This window comes from Gilbertella persicaria, assembly GCF_025201335.1.
Source record: "Gilbertella persicaria strain CBS 190.32 chromosome Unknown B0P05scaffold_50, whole genome shotgun sequence".
In the NCBI taxonomy this organism is placed as follows: domain Eukaryota; kingdom Fungi; phylum Mucoromycota; class Mucoromycetes; order Mucorales; family Choanephoraceae; genus Gilbertella; species Gilbertella persicaria.
In genome coordinates, this window is record NW_026252011.1 from 118,730 (window position 1) to 133,511 (window position 14,782).

The following is a 14,782-nucleotide window of genomic DNA, read 5'->3' on the forward strand; positions in this document are numbered from 1 at the left end:
TACCAATCATTTGAAAGAGGTTTATCACAAGATCCACACATTACTTTTTCACCTATGCTAGTATTGGCAATGATAGGGGAAGAGGGAGGGGAAGGGAAAAAATTCATTTTCTGTGTTGTATAAATGAGTGGAAAGACTAAAGGAATGAATAACAAAAAGAGGAAGAAGATGCAAGAATAAAAATCACTCAAAAAGAATAGTATTTATATAACACTACATGTAATATATGTACGAATTCTACTTTGCATTTACACGGTCAAATTTATGCACAGACACCTTTTTGTTATTGTCTCACGTTTCAATCATGATGACACTTTAAAAATGGTATTATTATATAAGGAGATCAGACTGGAAGAACATAGAGGCATGCATCCCTTGTTTTGATGCACCATTCTCAAGTAAAATGTATTTTATGTACAATCTTCGCATTCCATGTCGGTTACAATCAAATAAGAATAGCTATCGTTTTTTGTATGCGCGGTGACAACCAACCGGGATTTGGCCTTGTCATCTCCTTATGATTGACTCGTGCGACCATGCCAAGTTGTAGGAGCTGCCTTGTTGAATGGTAAGAGAAATAAACTTTGATGACACATAGTCTAATTGCATAAATAAAAAGGAGACAAGAGGAGGACAATTAAATATTTAATACATGCTGCTTAATACAACAATGTTTAATAGAATCACTTTTTTTCAATTAAACAACTCTATTTCAAAAATAGCATTCCTTTATGATAAATGTGCATATTACTGCTTCATTCTTTCGTTATGACTGTCAAGAATACTATCTTTTTTTTATTATTATTAAAAACCATGATCACTTAACTGCACTTATTCCCCTCGTTTGGGAGAAGAATGCATTGTCAACAAGTTTTGGCAGTTTGAAGGTTTGTTTAATCAACACGTCCTATGATTGCCATGTGTACGACATAAATCTGTGCAAGTAATAGATAAATTGTAACATAATATATTTAAACAATATTGTTGTATGTACTAAGTAGGTGTTATTTTGTTATAAAACGATTTACAGTGAGAATGGACAACAGTCCTAAGTATATCTATATATCAAACAAGGAGTAGAAAAATAAAAAGAGAGGAGAAAAGAAGGAGGTATTTACACAGATGATTTAAAAGACTGGCTTACAAGGTTGAGGTTGAATGATATTACGAGGATCACCTACACTGAGGGATCGAGGGCGTCTGACCGTAGTATCGCATACATGAAGCTGAGAGACAGCTTGGTGAAGTGGAATAAAGCAAGAGTCTTGAATAAGAGGATTACCGGCACGAACGATAAAATGTTCATGATGTTGATTATTTTCTTGTAAGATTTGTTGGAGTTCCAAACAGGCATTCTCTACATCTTCCAAGTCAATGAATTCTTTTGTGGGAAACCAGCTATCGTTTTGAGGATAACTTCTACCAGTAGAAGTGGGTTTTTTTGGACAAGGTGCAACTAAATCTGTTTGCATGCTATCTATTTACAGAAAAAAAAAAAAAAAAAAAAGAACAAAAAAAAAAAGGACAAAAGAAACGTTTCGCCTTTATTTATTCCAGTGGGTAATACAAAAAATAAGATCACACTAAAAAAGGACAACCTGCTTGCCACTGGCGAAACCTGAAATTCCTTGGTCAACAGACCGTTTCATGCTTTCTTCGCTCCATTCAACTTGAGCCCATTTGGGTTCCTTGAGTTGACCTTTGCTCATCAATTGAATGATGTCTTCAAACATGGCATAACGTTCTTCTTTACTATGAACATCAGACCATTTGGAAACCCAAAAGCCATGGAAAGAAATGTTCTTGAAAATAAGTAAAGAAGCAGGTAATGAAAGTGGACTTTTTGACATGGCACCATAAGTTACATGATGACCATTAACACTATATACAATATCAGTAACATATCAACACTTTTGTTCTTTACCCAAGATATCTAGCCATGTCAGTTGCATTCTTGCCACCAACACAATTTAAACCCAACAAAGGAGGGTTGTTGCCTACCCAACCCTTGATTTGCTTCCTCATATCATGGCTTCCAAGAACATCGTCTGTGATGACATGTGTGGCACCCAAGTCCGTCAATTCTTCAACAAGTTGATTGATGTTTGGTCTAATACACAGTCAGATGACTTTACCTCCTATTTATTTGTACCACCCCACTTTACCTATTACGCACAACATTAATTGTGTTCAAGCCCCATGCTTTAGCAATCTGTATGACAGCTTGACCCACTGCACTATTGCCACCATTCTGAATAACATAGTCGCCTATTAGACTGTGAGCAACAAACATACACAAACACATGAGCTTACCTTGTTTTAAATCAACAAAATCCTTGAGCATTCTGTAGGCAGTGCAGGGATTGACTGAAATGGTTGCCTTTTGAATCATGGAAACATTATCTGCTTCAGGAAGCAATTGGAAATCCGAAGCTGGACCAGCGGCATGTGTACGCCAAGTGCCATAACCACTTTTAGCCATGACAACTTGATCTCCGACCTTGAGCGAACGCACATTGTCACCCACAGCTACGACTTCTGCCAAACCTTCATTACCACCGACGGCTAACGATTCTTCCGTACCAAGCTGCTGAAAGGTAGGCTTGATAGGGTAGACCCCTTGAATCATATTGACGTCAGCTGGATTGATGGGCGATGCAAGAAATTTGACATGGACTGTATCAGCCGTCAATGCAGGCAGACGATAGGAGTGCCATCTACAAAATATATCAACGCCATGCTCTACATGTTTGGTTTCGTTACTTTAAGACTTGAGAAGGTTGACCATAGTCCTTAAAGACCATCGCGCTGGCAGTAATGTCGGATTGGGCTGAGTAAGCGCGACGTACAACCCATCGAGTAGGTTGTTGTGTCTTTGAAATCAAATGCAATAAGAATCCCATGCTTTATGATAAATAAATAAAGAAAAAGAACAAATGCAAAACAATGAAGTAATTCTGATAAAGTAGTCACAGTGTTAGGGACCAAGATTTCATACAGTGAGACAGTGCATGAGGTAGTACGCGCTTATTTCCTAGGCCGTACATACAAAAAAAATATATATATATATATATAAATACAAAAAGACATTGTGTGGAACAATACATCCACGTGTAGGGATTAAAAAACGTGTCTATTCTAATTTACAACATTGTCTTTACAAAAGCAGTTGCAATCTTGACACCATTTGGCACTTTTCTGTCTATTTTATCAAAAGTCTGATTGGACACTACTTCTGAATGTTGGTGTAGTAAATCCACTTCCTAAGTAAAGTAAGTCATTGTCTGTCTATATATATATATATATGTATGTGTGTATAAACTGGTCTCAAACCTTGTACAATGCTTTTCTTAATTCAAGGTTCTCGGTGACAACAAGGGCCTGTGCTTCTAGATCACGTTCACTGGATCTTTGACCAAAATTAGGAGAACCAATCATGGTAGCAGATGGCCACTTTTGATCCGTAGAGACCCATAAGCCCTTAGCATGATAGGTCCAACCTTCTCTTTTGTATTCTTCAATTGAAATATCGTCTTGTCGACCTGCTTTCTTCACTTGGCGGTAAAATTGGCGTTCAATAAAGGTATAGGCAGGTGGTAAAAATCTCGAAACACCTTTGGAATTAAAGAATCCATTGGCTTCAGGTGAAGCTGTCAAGAATCGAAACCGAGCCTTGGTCTGTAAAATCACTTGCTTGTATTTTTCTGTAAAGTTGAAATAACCTGAAGTCAAATGAATGGTCCATTTAACTGGATAATGGTTGGCTAAATTAAGTAAAGCCAATGTAAGGCGTTCATCTTGTCGAACATAAAAAGGTCCCATCTGAATGACAGGCAGAACAACTGTATCGGAGCAAGGTGGTTGTTGATGAGAAGAGGTTTGATAAGCATCTTCCATAAATTTGACAAGTTGTTCATTCACTTGTTGCTTATATTTTTGGCTCTCGTTGACTGGATCTGCCATACCTTGGGTTCGTACTAATGCATACGGTTGATCTTTTGAATTGGTACTGAGCTGATAAGAGCAATTCGATATTAACTTGACAAGATCGTGATAGTAAGCACTTAGGTGAGGTTGATTATTAAACATCATATAACGGTCTTGACGATTGGTAAAATAGTCTGTACTAAGATTGGCTCTATCCCTCATGCATCAGTTTCGCTCTTTTTCTTATTCTATGTGCTTACCCACTCAACATGACAGAATTGTCAAATCCATATACTTTTAAATGCATTAAACCAATGCTCTCATTAAACCGCGGTGGCAATGTCTTTTTCAGTATACCGTTTAAATCAGGTGTATGGTACATAGCAATGTTGATTTGATCAGGAAAGTCTCGAACAAGAGGCAACAGTAAAGTGGCCGAGCTTTGTCCTTTAGAGACACGCGTACCACGCAAACAGTCAATCAATACACTCACTTTTAATGTGGGTGTCTTTTCGAGTGCAGTGCGTATTGTGTCCACCTAAGATATAGATATATGAGACCCACTATCTCCTCTCTCAGTATATCAACTTACTAATTCTTGTTCACTTTGTCCGATATAAAGAGCTGCAATAAACACTCGTTCTTTAGCAGATAATATATTTGCCTAAGAAAATACGCGTGAGTCATAGAATGTATTCTTATAGGCTTACTTTGAGTTGCGAATAAAAGTCAGTAGGTTGATAAAGAGGTTTTATGTTCTCTCCTTGTGTATAAAATACAGGTGCGTATTGCTGTAAAGGTTCAAAGAGTTTGATAATACCTCGGTCTTTTGTCAACGTAGTTAAAGAACGAAAAGAAGACTGACAAAAGGCTTTTAACATGATCGAAAAATAATAAAAAAAAGGAAGAAAAGTTTGCATTACAAACGCATGATCAAGGGTCGTTTGTGGGCAGTCACCCTATGCAAAAAAAAAAAAAAAAAAAAAAAATTAAACTATCATGCAGCCATTTTGATTGTTTGAAATGACAACTTTTAGGAATTAACAAGTGTTTATATATCCCAAGTTAACTGTTTCAGGCAAAATTACATATTCTCAAAAACTTGCCTTGAATGTAAATCACTGTCATGAATTATTGATTTCCTTTTTTGTCTTTAATTTTATCGTTCCTCCTTGATTATCGCATGGCAAAGTGTCACCACCCCCCATTGTTTCTAAAACAAAAAAAAAGAGAGAAATTCTCTCAGAGTAGAAACAAAGAAACCAAAGGGGGTCAAGTACGTTTCTCTCTTTCTTTCTTTCTCTTATGATCTTCCTTGGTCATTTAAGTAATTTCCTCACCCCCTCCCTCTCACTTCAAGTGCCGTCATTGACTGAGTTAAGGAACCACAAAAGTGGTGAGCACTGGCTAACACGAGTTCAATTTTTCAGGGCAAAAAAACATGGTTTTAATACAAAAAAGAACCAAATACAGGCGGGTGTAACAAATATTTATTATATCACTCACTATTTTTTTTTACACTTCGTCTCCTCTCTCTCTCTTTCTCTCTCATCTTGTTTATTCTTAATCTCATTCCAAGATGATTGACTCACCTATTGCAAACGACTCTATTACCAATAAGCCAGCTTCACAAAATGCTTCTATATATCATACGTGTCGTTCAGTATTAAACGCTCTTCAGTTTGTTCCAGGCTTTGAAGAATTCATGGACAATGCTTCTATAGTGGGCACTGATCCTTTAACCAAGCTATGGCATATTTGTAGACAAGGAACTAGTCTTTGCTATCTATTTAACGCATTGGGACCAGAAAAACCAATTACGGTCAATACTGCCTCCGCTCCAAATAAACCAAAGGTCTTTATTTATCATTTCATTATTGGCTGTCGAGATCAATTGCATTTTCCAGAAGACACCTTATTCACAGTAACAGACTTGATCCAGAATGATACCAATGGGTTTGTGAAGGTGAGTTTGTGCTTTTTTTTTTTTTTAGATGAGATGATTTACGTTGTTGTTTTTGTTGTTGTTGTTAGGTTGTAAATACAGTCAAGCGCATCTTGGACATGTTAGAAGAACAAGGCATCATTGAAGTCATTTCAGTTCAATCAGGCCTTACTTCTGACTCACCCAAAGGCATGAGAGACAATGTTGTGTTTGAATTATTGTCGACTGAAAGAAAATATGTCCAAGATCTTGAAGCCCTTCAGGTGAGAGCACAGGCCATTGTTATCATGGAGACTAAAGCATCATAATAGAATTACATGAGAGAAGTATCAGCACAAGAAATTCTTTCTCAAGACACAATGCATTATCTCTTTGGTAATCTGAATGCATTAGTAGACTTCCAACGTCGTTTCTTGATCCAAATTGAAGAACAAGCTGCCAATTCCTCACAAGAACAGCGCTTTGGCCTACTTTTTATTCAGTTTGAAGAAGCTTTCTCAGTCTATGAGCCCTTTTGTGCCAATTTCCAGATCGCACAAGACCTTGTAGTACAAGAATCTGCCAAACTTCAAAAGTTATCAAACATCATGTCTCCTACTTATGAATTACCGGCCATGTTGATCAAACCCATTCAGCGTGTCTGTAAATACCCTCTCTTGATTCAACAATTGGTCAAGGCAACACCTGAAGATTGGCCCTACGCTGAAGAAAACAAAATTGGTCTTGAAGCCATTCAACGTGTCACCAAGAACGTCAATGAAACCAAGCGTGTTCAGGAAAACTTGGGTGTTGTTCAGGACCTCAAGAAGCGTATTGTGGATGACAATTCAGCGAATCCAGTCATTATTGTCGAGTCAGCAGGATCCTTGTTGTTGCACGACAAGTTTACACTTCAAAGACATGATACAGATCATACCCGAGAAATGACTGTCTTCTTGTTTGAGAAAATGATTCTAGTATGTAAAGAAATCAAGGATGTCAACAAGAATGCCATGTTGATCAAGAAGAAAAGAAAAGAAGGTTCTCTAGTGGTTCGAGGCAAAATTTTGCTTTCTCGCGTAGAGCATGTCAAGGGCTCTTCTAGCCAGAATGGTCATTATACATTGCACATCTCTTGGGTAGAAGGTGAACAACAGACCATCTTATTACGATGCCGTAATGATGAGCAGTTAAGACAATGGCTTGATGTAATCATTAACCTAAAGGAATCAACGACCAAAGTGGATTTGATCTCAGCACCACAGACACCTCGTATGGAGAACAGTAATCCTTTGCTTCATTATGATGATGATGAAGATTACGATACTGAGATCAACAGCGAAGATGAAGATTCACCTACATTTATTCGAAACAGATCTTATAGTTACCAACACCATCGTTTCCCTACAGAAGTCTCAAGTCGAAAAGCATCCCTCACGACATCCAACAGTGCTAGCATCCGCCACTTTATGAATGGTGTGCCTGGTATGAACTTACCCCCTTTGCCGAAATCGCCCACACATTTAGTCCACAGTATTGAATATGGTCACCATGGTCTCCTGCCTAACTCGCCGCCTATCAGTGATCCTTCTTCACCTACTGCTTTAGGTCAAGCTAACAAGAATCATGCCAAAATGTATAACAACATCTCTCCTTCAGGATCATTATGGCAAAGAAGACAGCAACAGACCTTACAAGAGACAGAAGAAGAATCTGAAGATATTCCTCCTTCTCATCCATCTTCTATTCACCATACTCGTCAACGATCTCAGAGCAGTCCCAATATCCAACACCTATTAGATCATCATCAAGGTCTGGTACCCGAATTACCCAATACTGGCAATCCTTATAAACGTATAAGCAATGGCTATTATGATCAAATACTTGAATCTTCTGCACCTCAATTTTCATCTCATGGAACTGATATTACCAAGGTTAAGATTCATTACTTTGGTGCTATTTATGCTGTGGTTGTGCCTACTGAGATTGCGTTTGAAGAGTTGCTATATCGAATTGAAAGCAAGATCAAGGCCAATGGCCATGAATTCGATACTAGTCTGGGTTTAAAATATGAAGATGAAGATGGTGATTTAATTACCATTAGTTCGAATGAAGACGTTCAAATGGGGTTTGAAACCAAAGGAGATAACAATGCTGTGAATCTTTATGTCACATGCTAAGTATTTCTCCGGTCTTGTTTTTTGTAAATAGTTTTTTTTATACATATAGATTTTAATACGTCAATGAGCGAATTTTTTTTTAAGAAATAAAAGAGGTTTTTTTATTCAGCTTAGAATGAATTATGTTGACAATGTTTAGTATGGGGACAATTTATTTAAAAACCCGTCAGATATTTTTGCGCTTACTGCATTTTGCAAATTCATGCTTCTCGACGTAATGTTTATTCGGACTAACAATTAGAGCTGCGAAAAAAAAAAAAAAAAAAAAAAAAAACAAAAAGCATCTTTTTTCTTTTTCTTGATTATTTCATCATGTCCTTACAAGATCAAGAAAAAATTGCCTGCATTCATTCTCAATACAAAGATAATGCTGAACTTATCCAAAGACTACATGAAAAGCTTTTCAAAGATATTTTGCTGCTCCATCTTTCTCAAAAAGATATGTCACACACACAAAGTTATCTCGAAGACAGAGGTATGTCAATGCATCAACAAAAAATAAGAATGCTAAGTTGTGTTAGTCAATTTATTTCGATTCCTTAAAACATCGAATTTTGATCTAGATAAGGCAGCTTCAAGACTGCTGGAGACAGTTCAATGGCGGATTGAATTAGGTATCGATGATCTGTGTTATCAAGATTGTATGGACTTTTATCAGACAGAAGGATTTGCTTTCTTTCATGGCACAGATATGCTGGGAAGACCTTTGATCTTTGTGAGAGCAAGATACTTTCCTAAAAAGTTTGTAGATCATGCGAAATCCATTACCGAGAATATAAGGCCTTATGCTTGTTTGATGATGGAAATTGCTCGTAAATTGACTTGGGATTTGACACGTGACCGAGAAATAATAAAAGAACCCATCGTCACTCAAATGACAGTGATTGCGGATATCACTAAAGCACCCTTTATACCTGTCGCAAGTATTCAACAGACACCATCACTTTTTTATATTGACCATTAAGTTAGGATGTTGAGTTGATACGTACCATGTCGCTTATTTTAGAAGAACGCTTTCCTGACTTTGTTAGTTCGATTAATGTACTGAATTTCAGTTGGGTATATCAAGGCATGTGGTCTGTGATGAAGTATCTCTTAGACGAAGAAGCCAAGCAGTCTATTCGATTTACCAACATCAAAGAACTCATGCCAATGGTACCACCCGATCGCATTTTGGAAGAAATGGGTGGTACTGATAATTATCATTGGACATTAGAAACAGATGAAATGCTACATAAATATGGTTCTGGTCAACAGAAATCACCAAGGACACCCTCTTTATCAGATCAAAGTAGAGCAAGTAGCACAAGTGATTCTATTAGTGTTTTCAGTAACCGTGACCATAATGATCAAGACGATACTGAAAGTGAACTGTTTTTCGATGCAACAGATAATTTATCCTTTGTACAAACGCCTTCATCAGAAAAAAGCCTAATTATACCACCAACACTCTCTATTCAACAAGACCATTTTACTAAACCTCAACAGCATCAAACATTATCTTGGGCTGGATTACGCACAGGTGTTCAGTTCCTAACTTCATTTATGGATTCAAAACCGCCACATGAGATGCTACCTAGTATTCCAAAAGAGAAACTGTCTTCTCCTCCACGTCGTTCTTCTTCAGTCATTATAGTTAATCCAGATATAGCCCCAGCTCCCACTGTACATCAACAGCATATACTGGAGTCTTCTATGATCGAAACACACTTTCAAAGAATAACCGCATTCATGAATCAGTTGACACATCAATTCATTCAATTATCACTTGGACCAAGAAGCGGTATGTTCTATTGGATCTTGGTCTATGTGTTCTCAAGAGGACCTGTAGAGAATATGGTACGACGAGTATTAGAACACTCTTCTTGGATAACAGAACCTCAAAAGATATCAAGAGCCACGATTGGTGTCACAGCTGCTGTGGCTGCCTTAGTGAGTAATTCATTGTCAAGCACTCTAGAACGCATTCGAAATTTAGAATAATAAACATCTTTTTATTGTTCATCGTTGGTAGGTGGTTCAAATGACCTTAAGGGTACATGTCTTCTTTTCCACACTTGTTCATACAAGCGTCTTCTACAGTCAGAGTGATACCGATTTCCTCTTTCGCAATCACAATCACCTAAACCCTTTAAAAATCCACATGTATATTTTTGCGTGCTTATCCAAAGCATAGGCAAATCTTGATCAAGCCCATATTTCTCTTGAATGGCTTGATTGACTTTAGTTTTAAGCGCCACTTTGTGCGACTGATAGCGTTGTGCGCTGCCATTCACAATATCAACATGCGTGAAAACAAGCAAAACATTGTCCCAGAAATGATGTTCTGGTGTGACAAGAGGGGATATGAGATCATAAAACGACTGTATACTCTTGAATACTGTATCTGAGCTATTCACATTGAGCATACATCATACACAACGTATCTTCTTACTTTGTTGTGATCTTGAATACCATAAGAATACAATGAATGCCACCCTTTTCATTCGCTGCATCCAACAAAGCCTGTTGGATTAAAGAAAAGAATTCTTTGTCTCGCATTTGCGAATCACCAAATCCCGGTGTATCAATCACTCGGATAGGGCACCCAAAATCCTTCTTGTTGTGCATATAAGGATGTAAAGGTGCCCAAAATCCTTCGCTGCTTTGAATCTCTTTTGTTTGTGACTATATTACATGTTAATACCAACTCACAACAATATACGAGGTTTACTTTAGCTGAGATCTTTTGTTTAAAAGCTTGATGACCCAGAAGATCATTCAACAAGCTTGACTTGCCGTCTCCTGTTCTACCCAAGGCGATCAGATTAAGAGGTGATTCAGTTCGTTCGCGATGAACTGAAGGAAAAACACCTTCACTACAATATCGCCATTGAATTGATATTGTTGACGAAGAAAGACTCTGGCTTTGACGACGAGCTGCAATCATGATAGGATCTTGATCATGTTCAAGTGAATGAAAAGGATTATCCTCATTGGCCAACATGGTATGTTGATCAAGAAAAAAAAAGAAAAAGAAAATGGCTTCCAATGAGCATGTAGTTACACAAAACTCTTGTATGCAAATATTGTCACGCGCAGTTTTTGCCTGGAATTCTTTTACAATAGCATAAGCTTGTATCGCTGACAAAAAGACAGTTTTATCGTTTTGTGACACTTTGCTTTACTACACCTGAAGGATTTTTTTTGCGTACGATTGTTATTTACAGCACTTGTCATTTGACTTGAGTTATTTATCTCGACATGTTTTTCCTGTATGTTTCTACAATATACTTAAAATAGCTGTAATATTTAATGCTTCAAGATGCCCTCTACATAAATTCTGAGTTTAAATTAGTATTCTCATCTCAAACTAGTAGCACAATGCACGTCTGTAGCCAGGACTTTGGAAAAACAGTTTTAGCAATGGCATCATTATGCACTCTGGTAACCAGGTTTTGATAGTCAGGATGTTCAACAATGAGACGCAGAATGGTATAGGGTAATCTATCCCTACCAGGACTGCTCTGTTTGGGACAACGTTTTACCCCTTCAACAATGTCATCAAAAGGGATAGTAGAACATATATCGTTTGAGGCTAAGTTGCTTGTCTTTGTAGAAATGTTTGATATGAAAAAGTTCAGGGATCGACGCTGTATTGGATCTGCCGAGTACAAGTCCTAGTAGAATGCTTGAACTGCTTCTAATTTGTCGTGCGTAGATGTACACTCTACATTTGTAACCGAATGAACAATCGTGTTGAACTGACGCTCAGTTGATCGATCTCTGGCTATGCGCTTGAAGTATCCAATATTGCACTCACTGTTCTCCGTCCATATTTTACTTGCCCTTAAGGAGGCTATGATATACATTTCATTCTGAAGATATGCAACCTCATTTTCTACTTCTGGCAAGATGGTGTTGAGAAAAGATTTTTGCTGTTTGTAAAGTCGACATAATAAGTTGCGTCGGCTTTGAAGTTCCTTCAAGCGTTGTTTTTGCCAAGATGCCCTATTACTATAGTAGTTCTGCGTAATCTTTCGCACGCAACCTTTCAAACGGTCCCATTGCATTTGAGGTGAGTCTGTGGTATCTGCCAAAACCTTTGTCATGAAGTGTTTGATACTTGTCTGAAGCTTGTGACGGTAGGATTTCTTGATTGCTAGGCGAGGATCAGCTCGCCATAGTCCTTTGCCAGTACTGGTACACCCAAAACGAAGCGAAGTGGTCAAGAGTGCGTGGTCAGTCAATTTAGGAGAGAGAAACCCCAGCTCACTGCCATGAATATATCGACGTGTATTCCCACCTGCAAATATATAACCAATGCATGACATTGGCTTTCCCCGTCTGAAAGTAGCAAGGTAGTTGTAAAAGTCGTCGTCATCTTTCGACTTGAGACAATTACTGAAATTTGCAGTCATGAAGGACATAAACTTCTTTGGTCGAGAGGAGCGGGACCCAGATAGGTGTGTTGGCTCAAAGGAGAAACTGAAGCCCCCTACCACCATCATATTAGACATGATGTCAAGAGGAGAGTCAAGTGAGTCAATGAAATCCATAAGACTTTGAAAGAAACGAATAAGGGTATAATCTATATTCGAAGCCAGTGCGTAAATGTTTAAGATGTAAAATGGCTAGATGTCAGCTTCTCCAATGATTGTAAACTTCGCAAAGAGTATACGGCTATCGTCTAAAGTTTTTACATGATCCATTTGAAGGTGTTTTTTGTTATTCACGAGACCACATTTGGTAGTCCATATTGATTGATGAGCTTGTAATTTATAGTTGAGTGGAACTGTCGAATTTTGAAAATCAGGGATTGAGAGGTTTGTTTCTTGGAAGGCATATATGCCAAGTTTTTGTAGCTTTAAATAACGGGTGAGGTTGTCTGTCAACTGTTCATTGTACCGTTTGTGAAGGGTACGCCAATTGAGTGAACCCAGCCTGATATTTAAGCTTTTAGTATTATTATTATGATTATTCATACTAATAATTATGTTAGAGAGTACGATTCAAAGGGATAAGAGGCTTTAGACAACACTTTCCCTCCTTTTGGCCGATGTAAACCGGAACCTTTAAGCATAGCATTCGTTTTGTCACCTGTTAAGTCAATTTCCTTTTTAGCACGCTTGGACCGAATAGTGGCTTTTCGCAACTCGTTCTTGTATTTAATAATGTCTGGTAAGTCTCCCTCGTCGATGTTGGTTTGGTCGATACTGAAGCCTTCTTTTTCACGCTCTTTCATCAATTCGTCCGAGGTGACATCTTCGGTTTCGACTCTATCTTCCTTTTCTTGCATTTCCCCATCCTTAAGCTGATCCTGTTTTTCCTGCTCCAAAACCTCCTCATCTGCCTCAGAAGAAACTGGGATCACGGTTGGTTTGGCTTCAGTCAAAGACTTTGTGTTTACTTCGATATCACCCATAAAATCTTAGAGGGAAACAGTCATTAGTTTGGCCTAGTGGCTAACTACTGGCTAGTTTTTGCAACCTTTCTCTTGCGGCTTCAAGGCGCAAGGGTGTATTCGGCTCTCAAACGCTCCGTGCTTCCGCATTGATAGCAACTCTTCTTACGACTGTTCAGGACTGGGCAATTGGCTCGATGTGATCATCCACATGACAATAGTTACAAATAGGCTTCATATTGGAATATACCAAATGAAGCGTAAAGTCGTCATCCCAACCGGGAATCTGGGGTGACAATGCCTTATAACTGGCATTTTTCTTCTAATTCAAAGTAGCAAATCCTTTTCCTGTAAACTAATAACCATCTGTGGTATGGCGGAGACCGATTTCCAATTTAGGCTTTAAAAAAACCTCATCCTCGAAAGGGATGTTGGAAATGCTCACTCTGACAATAGTAGGGTCTTTCTCGAAAGTGCGGTTCACTTGAGTACGTCGGTCATGTAGGACGAACTCTTTGTTCAGGGCCTCTTCACGTTCTTTGGTGGTTCGAAAGTTAATTTCGAAAAAGTGCTGCTTTTGACCAACGTTTCTGGTACGAAGACCGAGTTTATTAGGATACTGATCTTGAAGGTGCTTGTTCAGACTTTTCTCCCTGAAGTTCATTCCGTTAAATTCACTAGTAGCGATGACGATGGAGTTTTTGGCTGTAGCCTCGAGAAATCATTTACGAAACTGAAGCGATTGGCGACCAGCTGTTTGATCATCGAGATCGAAGGCATGTCGACTTTGAGATCGTACAGTTTGTGCGCAGGATTGAAATGTAAACAGTTGGTTGTTGTTTATGGCGTGAACTGTTGGTATTTCCACCAATCAAATCCCCGCTTTCAGAAAAAGTGTTGATTAGTGGAAAACCCATGATTGAAGATTTGTAAAAGGGATCATAAGGGCAAAATAACTATTTTTTGACTTTTTCACAGCTCGCTATATTTTTGCATAGATGGGTTCTTTTATGTATGTTCAAACATAGAAAACTCGAAAAATAGGAATCAGAAGGCAGAAATGATGGTTTATTTAGAAAACCACTTGCGCCTATAGCGGACTACCAAGCCGCCACTAGTGTTATTATGCTTATCAATCTTATTCAAAAATGAGTTGTAAGGAAGATCGTATAATAAGTTTGATATTTGAAAAAGGCATATGTTGAGGACCGAAAGCATTTTAGGCGTAAAATGGAATTAAAAGCCATTTAATAATCGCAAGATATGTATGTCTTTAATTATATGGACATGAAGTTCTCTACTTACTGGCAATTGATGAATGCCATTTTACAGAGCTATTCAATAAAGTATAAAAGAGCCTGCTATTAT

At 38.1% G+C, this 14,782-nt stretch overlaps 8 protein-coding genes across 8 annotated transcripts; 2 read left to right on the plus strand and 6 right to left on the minus strand.

Annotated features, from left to right (window-relative positions):
• Positions 1-1,503: 1,503 nt before the first annotated feature.
• On the minus strand, positions 1,504-2,916 carry B0P05DRAFT_558247 (uncharacterized protein). The gene is made up of 5 exons (XM_051580123.1): positions 2,764-2,916; positions 2,314-2,717; positions 2,166-2,268; positions 1,925-2,110; positions 1,504-1,881 (listed from the first exon to the last, which is right to left on the minus strand). The coding sequence occupies exons 1-5, from the start codon at positions 2,901-2,903 to the stop codon at positions 1,584-1,586; spliced, it is 1,131 nt and encodes a 376-aa protein (XP_051431022.1). The 5' UTR covers positions 2,904-2,916; the 3' UTR covers positions 1,504-1,583.
• Positions 2,917-3,015: 99 nt separating this feature from the next.
• Positions 3,016-4,845, minus strand: B0P05DRAFT_558248 (uncharacterized protein). The gene is made up of 5 exons (XM_051580124.1): positions 4,638-4,845; positions 4,520-4,591; positions 4,188-4,465; positions 3,334-4,138; positions 3,016-3,263 (listed from the first exon to the last, which is right to left on the minus strand). The coding sequence occupies exons 1-5, from the start codon at positions 4,806-4,808 to the stop codon at positions 3,144-3,146; spliced, it is 1,446 nt and encodes a 481-aa protein (XP_051431023.1). The 5' UTR covers positions 4,809-4,845; the 3' UTR covers positions 3,016-3,143.
• Positions 4,846-5,227: 382 nt separating this feature from the next.
• B0P05DRAFT_558252 (uncharacterized protein) lies at positions 5,228-8,144 on the plus strand. The gene is made up of 4 exons (XM_051580125.1): positions 5,228-5,303; positions 5,358-5,893; positions 5,962-6,135; positions 6,184-8,144. Exons 2-4 carry the CDS (start codon positions 5,507-5,509, stop codon positions 8,029-8,031), a joined length of 2,409 nt encoding a protein of 802 aa, XP_051431024.1. The 5' UTR covers positions 5,228-5,303; positions 5,358-5,506; the 3' UTR covers positions 8,032-8,144.
• A 179-nt stretch (positions 8,145-8,323) lies between these two features.
• Positions 8,324-10,021, plus strand: B0P05DRAFT_558255 (CRAL-TRIO domain-containing protein). Its single transcript, XM_051580126.1, has 3 exons — positions 8,324-8,506; positions 8,553-8,950; positions 9,001-10,021. Exons 1-3 carry the CDS (start codon positions 8,344-8,346, stop codon positions 10,012-10,014), a joined length of 1,575 nt encoding a protein of 524 aa, XP_051431025.1. The 5' UTR covers positions 8,324-8,343; the 3' UTR covers positions 10,015-10,021.
• B0P05DRAFT_558258 (uncharacterized protein) lies at positions 10,022-11,044 on the minus strand. Its single transcript, XM_051580127.1, has 2 exons — positions 10,745-11,044; positions 10,022-10,698 (listed from the first exon to the last, which is right to left on the minus strand). Exons 1-2 carry the CDS (start codon positions 11,015-11,017, stop codon positions 10,462-10,464), a joined length of 510 nt encoding a protein of 169 aa, XP_051431026.1. The 5' UTR covers positions 11,018-11,044; the 3' UTR covers positions 10,022-10,461.
• A 546-nt stretch (positions 11,045-11,590) lies between these two features.
• B0P05DRAFT_269582 (uncharacterized protein) lies at positions 11,591-12,786 on the minus strand. Its single transcript, XM_051573392.1, has one exon. The coding sequence runs from the start codon at positions 12,567-12,569 to the stop codon at positions 11,691-11,693; it is 879 nt and encodes a 292-aa protein (XP_051431027.1). The 5' UTR covers positions 12,570-12,786; the 3' UTR covers positions 11,591-11,690.
• A 217-nt stretch (positions 12,787-13,003) lies between these two features.
• B0P05DRAFT_574840 (uncharacterized protein) lies at positions 13,004-13,435 on the minus strand (the record flags this gene model as incomplete). The annotated part of the gene is made up of 1 exon (XM_051581599.1): positions 13,004-13,435. The coding sequence occupies one exon, from the start codon at positions 13,433-13,435 to the stop codon at positions 13,004-13,006; it is 432 nt and encodes a 143-aa protein (XP_051431028.1).
• Positions 13,436-13,742: 307 nt separating this feature from the next.
• On the minus strand, positions 13,743-14,202 carry B0P05DRAFT_558261 (uncharacterized protein). Its single transcript, XM_051580128.1, has one exon. The coding sequence runs from the start codon at positions 14,076-14,078 to the stop codon at positions 13,770-13,772; it is 309 nt and encodes a 102-aa protein (XP_051431029.1). The 5' UTR covers positions 14,079-14,202; the 3' UTR covers positions 13,743-13,769.
• Positions 14,203-14,782: the final 580 nt, after the last annotated feature.

What these genes read in the sequence shown, in the direction of transcription:
- B0P05DRAFT_558247 (XM_051580123.1), bottom strand. Translation starts at nt 2,903, where the DNA reads ATGGGATTCTTATTGCATTTGATTTCAAAGACACAACAACCTACTCGA. An exon ending in TTTTGTTGATTTAAAACAAG is followed by an intron (nt 2,269 to 2,313) that starts GTAAGCTCATGT and finishes ACAGTCTAATAG; the next exon opens with GCGACTATGTTATTCAGAAT. An exon ending in GACATGGCTAGATATCTTGG is followed by an intron (nt 1,882 to 1,924) that starts GTAAAGAACAAA and finishes TATTGTATATAG; the next exon opens with TGTTAATGGTCATCATGTAA.
- B0P05DRAFT_558248 (XM_051580124.1), bottom strand. Translation starts at nt 4,808, where the DNA reads ATGTTAAAAGCCTTTTGTCAGTCTTCTTTTCGTTCTTTAACTACGTTG. An exon ending in GACAAAGTGAACAAGAATTA is followed by an intron (nt 4,466 to 4,519) that starts GTAAGTTGATAT and finishes TCTATATCTTAG; the next exon opens with GTGGACACAATACGCACTGC. An exon ending in TAAGAAAAGCATTGTACAAG is followed by an intron (nt 3,264 to 3,333) that starts GTTTGAGACCAG and finishes TACTTTACTTAG; the next exon opens with GAAGTGGATTTACTACACCA.
- B0P05DRAFT_558252 (XM_051580125.1), top strand. Translation starts at nt 5,507, where the DNA reads ATGATTGACTCACCTATTGCAAACGACTCTATTACCAATAAGCCAGCT. An exon ending in ATACCAATGGGTTTGTGAAG is followed by an intron (nt 5,894 to 5,961) that starts GTGAGTTTGTGC and finishes TGTTGTTGTTAG; the next exon opens with GTTGTAAATACAGTCAAGCG. An exon ending in AAGATCTTGAAGCCCTTCAG is followed by an intron (nt 6,136 to 6,183) that starts GTGAGAGCACAG and finishes GCATCATAATAG; the next exon opens with AATTACATGAGAGAAGTATC.
- B0P05DRAFT_558255 (XM_051580126.1), top strand. Translation starts at nt 8,344, where the DNA reads ATGTCCTTACAAGATCAAGAAAAAATTGCCTGCATTCATTCTCAATAC. An exon ending in AAGTTATCTCGAAGACAGAG is followed by an intron (nt 8,507 to 8,552) that starts GTATGTCAATGC and finishes AAGTTGTGTTAG; the next exon opens with TCAATTTATTTCGATTCCTT. An exon ending in AAGCACCCTTTATACCTGTC is followed by an intron (nt 8,951 to 9,000) that starts GCAAGTATTCAA and finishes CCATTAAGTTAG; the next exon opens with GATGTTGAGTTGATACGTAC.
- B0P05DRAFT_558258 (XM_051580127.1), bottom strand. Translation starts at nt 11,017, where the DNA reads ATGTTGGCCAATGAGGATAATCCTTTTCATTCACTTGAACATGATCAA. An exon ending in AACAAAAGATCTCAGCTAAA is followed by an intron (nt 10,699 to 10,744) that starts GTAAACCTCGTA and finishes CATGTAATATAG; the next exon opens with TCACAAACAAAAGAGATTCA.
- B0P05DRAFT_269582 (XM_051573392.1), bottom strand. Translation starts at nt 12,569, where the DNA reads ATGGATTTCATTGACTCACTTGACTCTCCTCTTGACATCATGTCTAAT.
- B0P05DRAFT_558261 (XM_051580128.1), bottom strand. Translation starts at nt 14,078, where the DNA reads ATGAACTTCAGGGAGAAAAGTCTGAACAAGCACCTTCAAGATCAGTAT.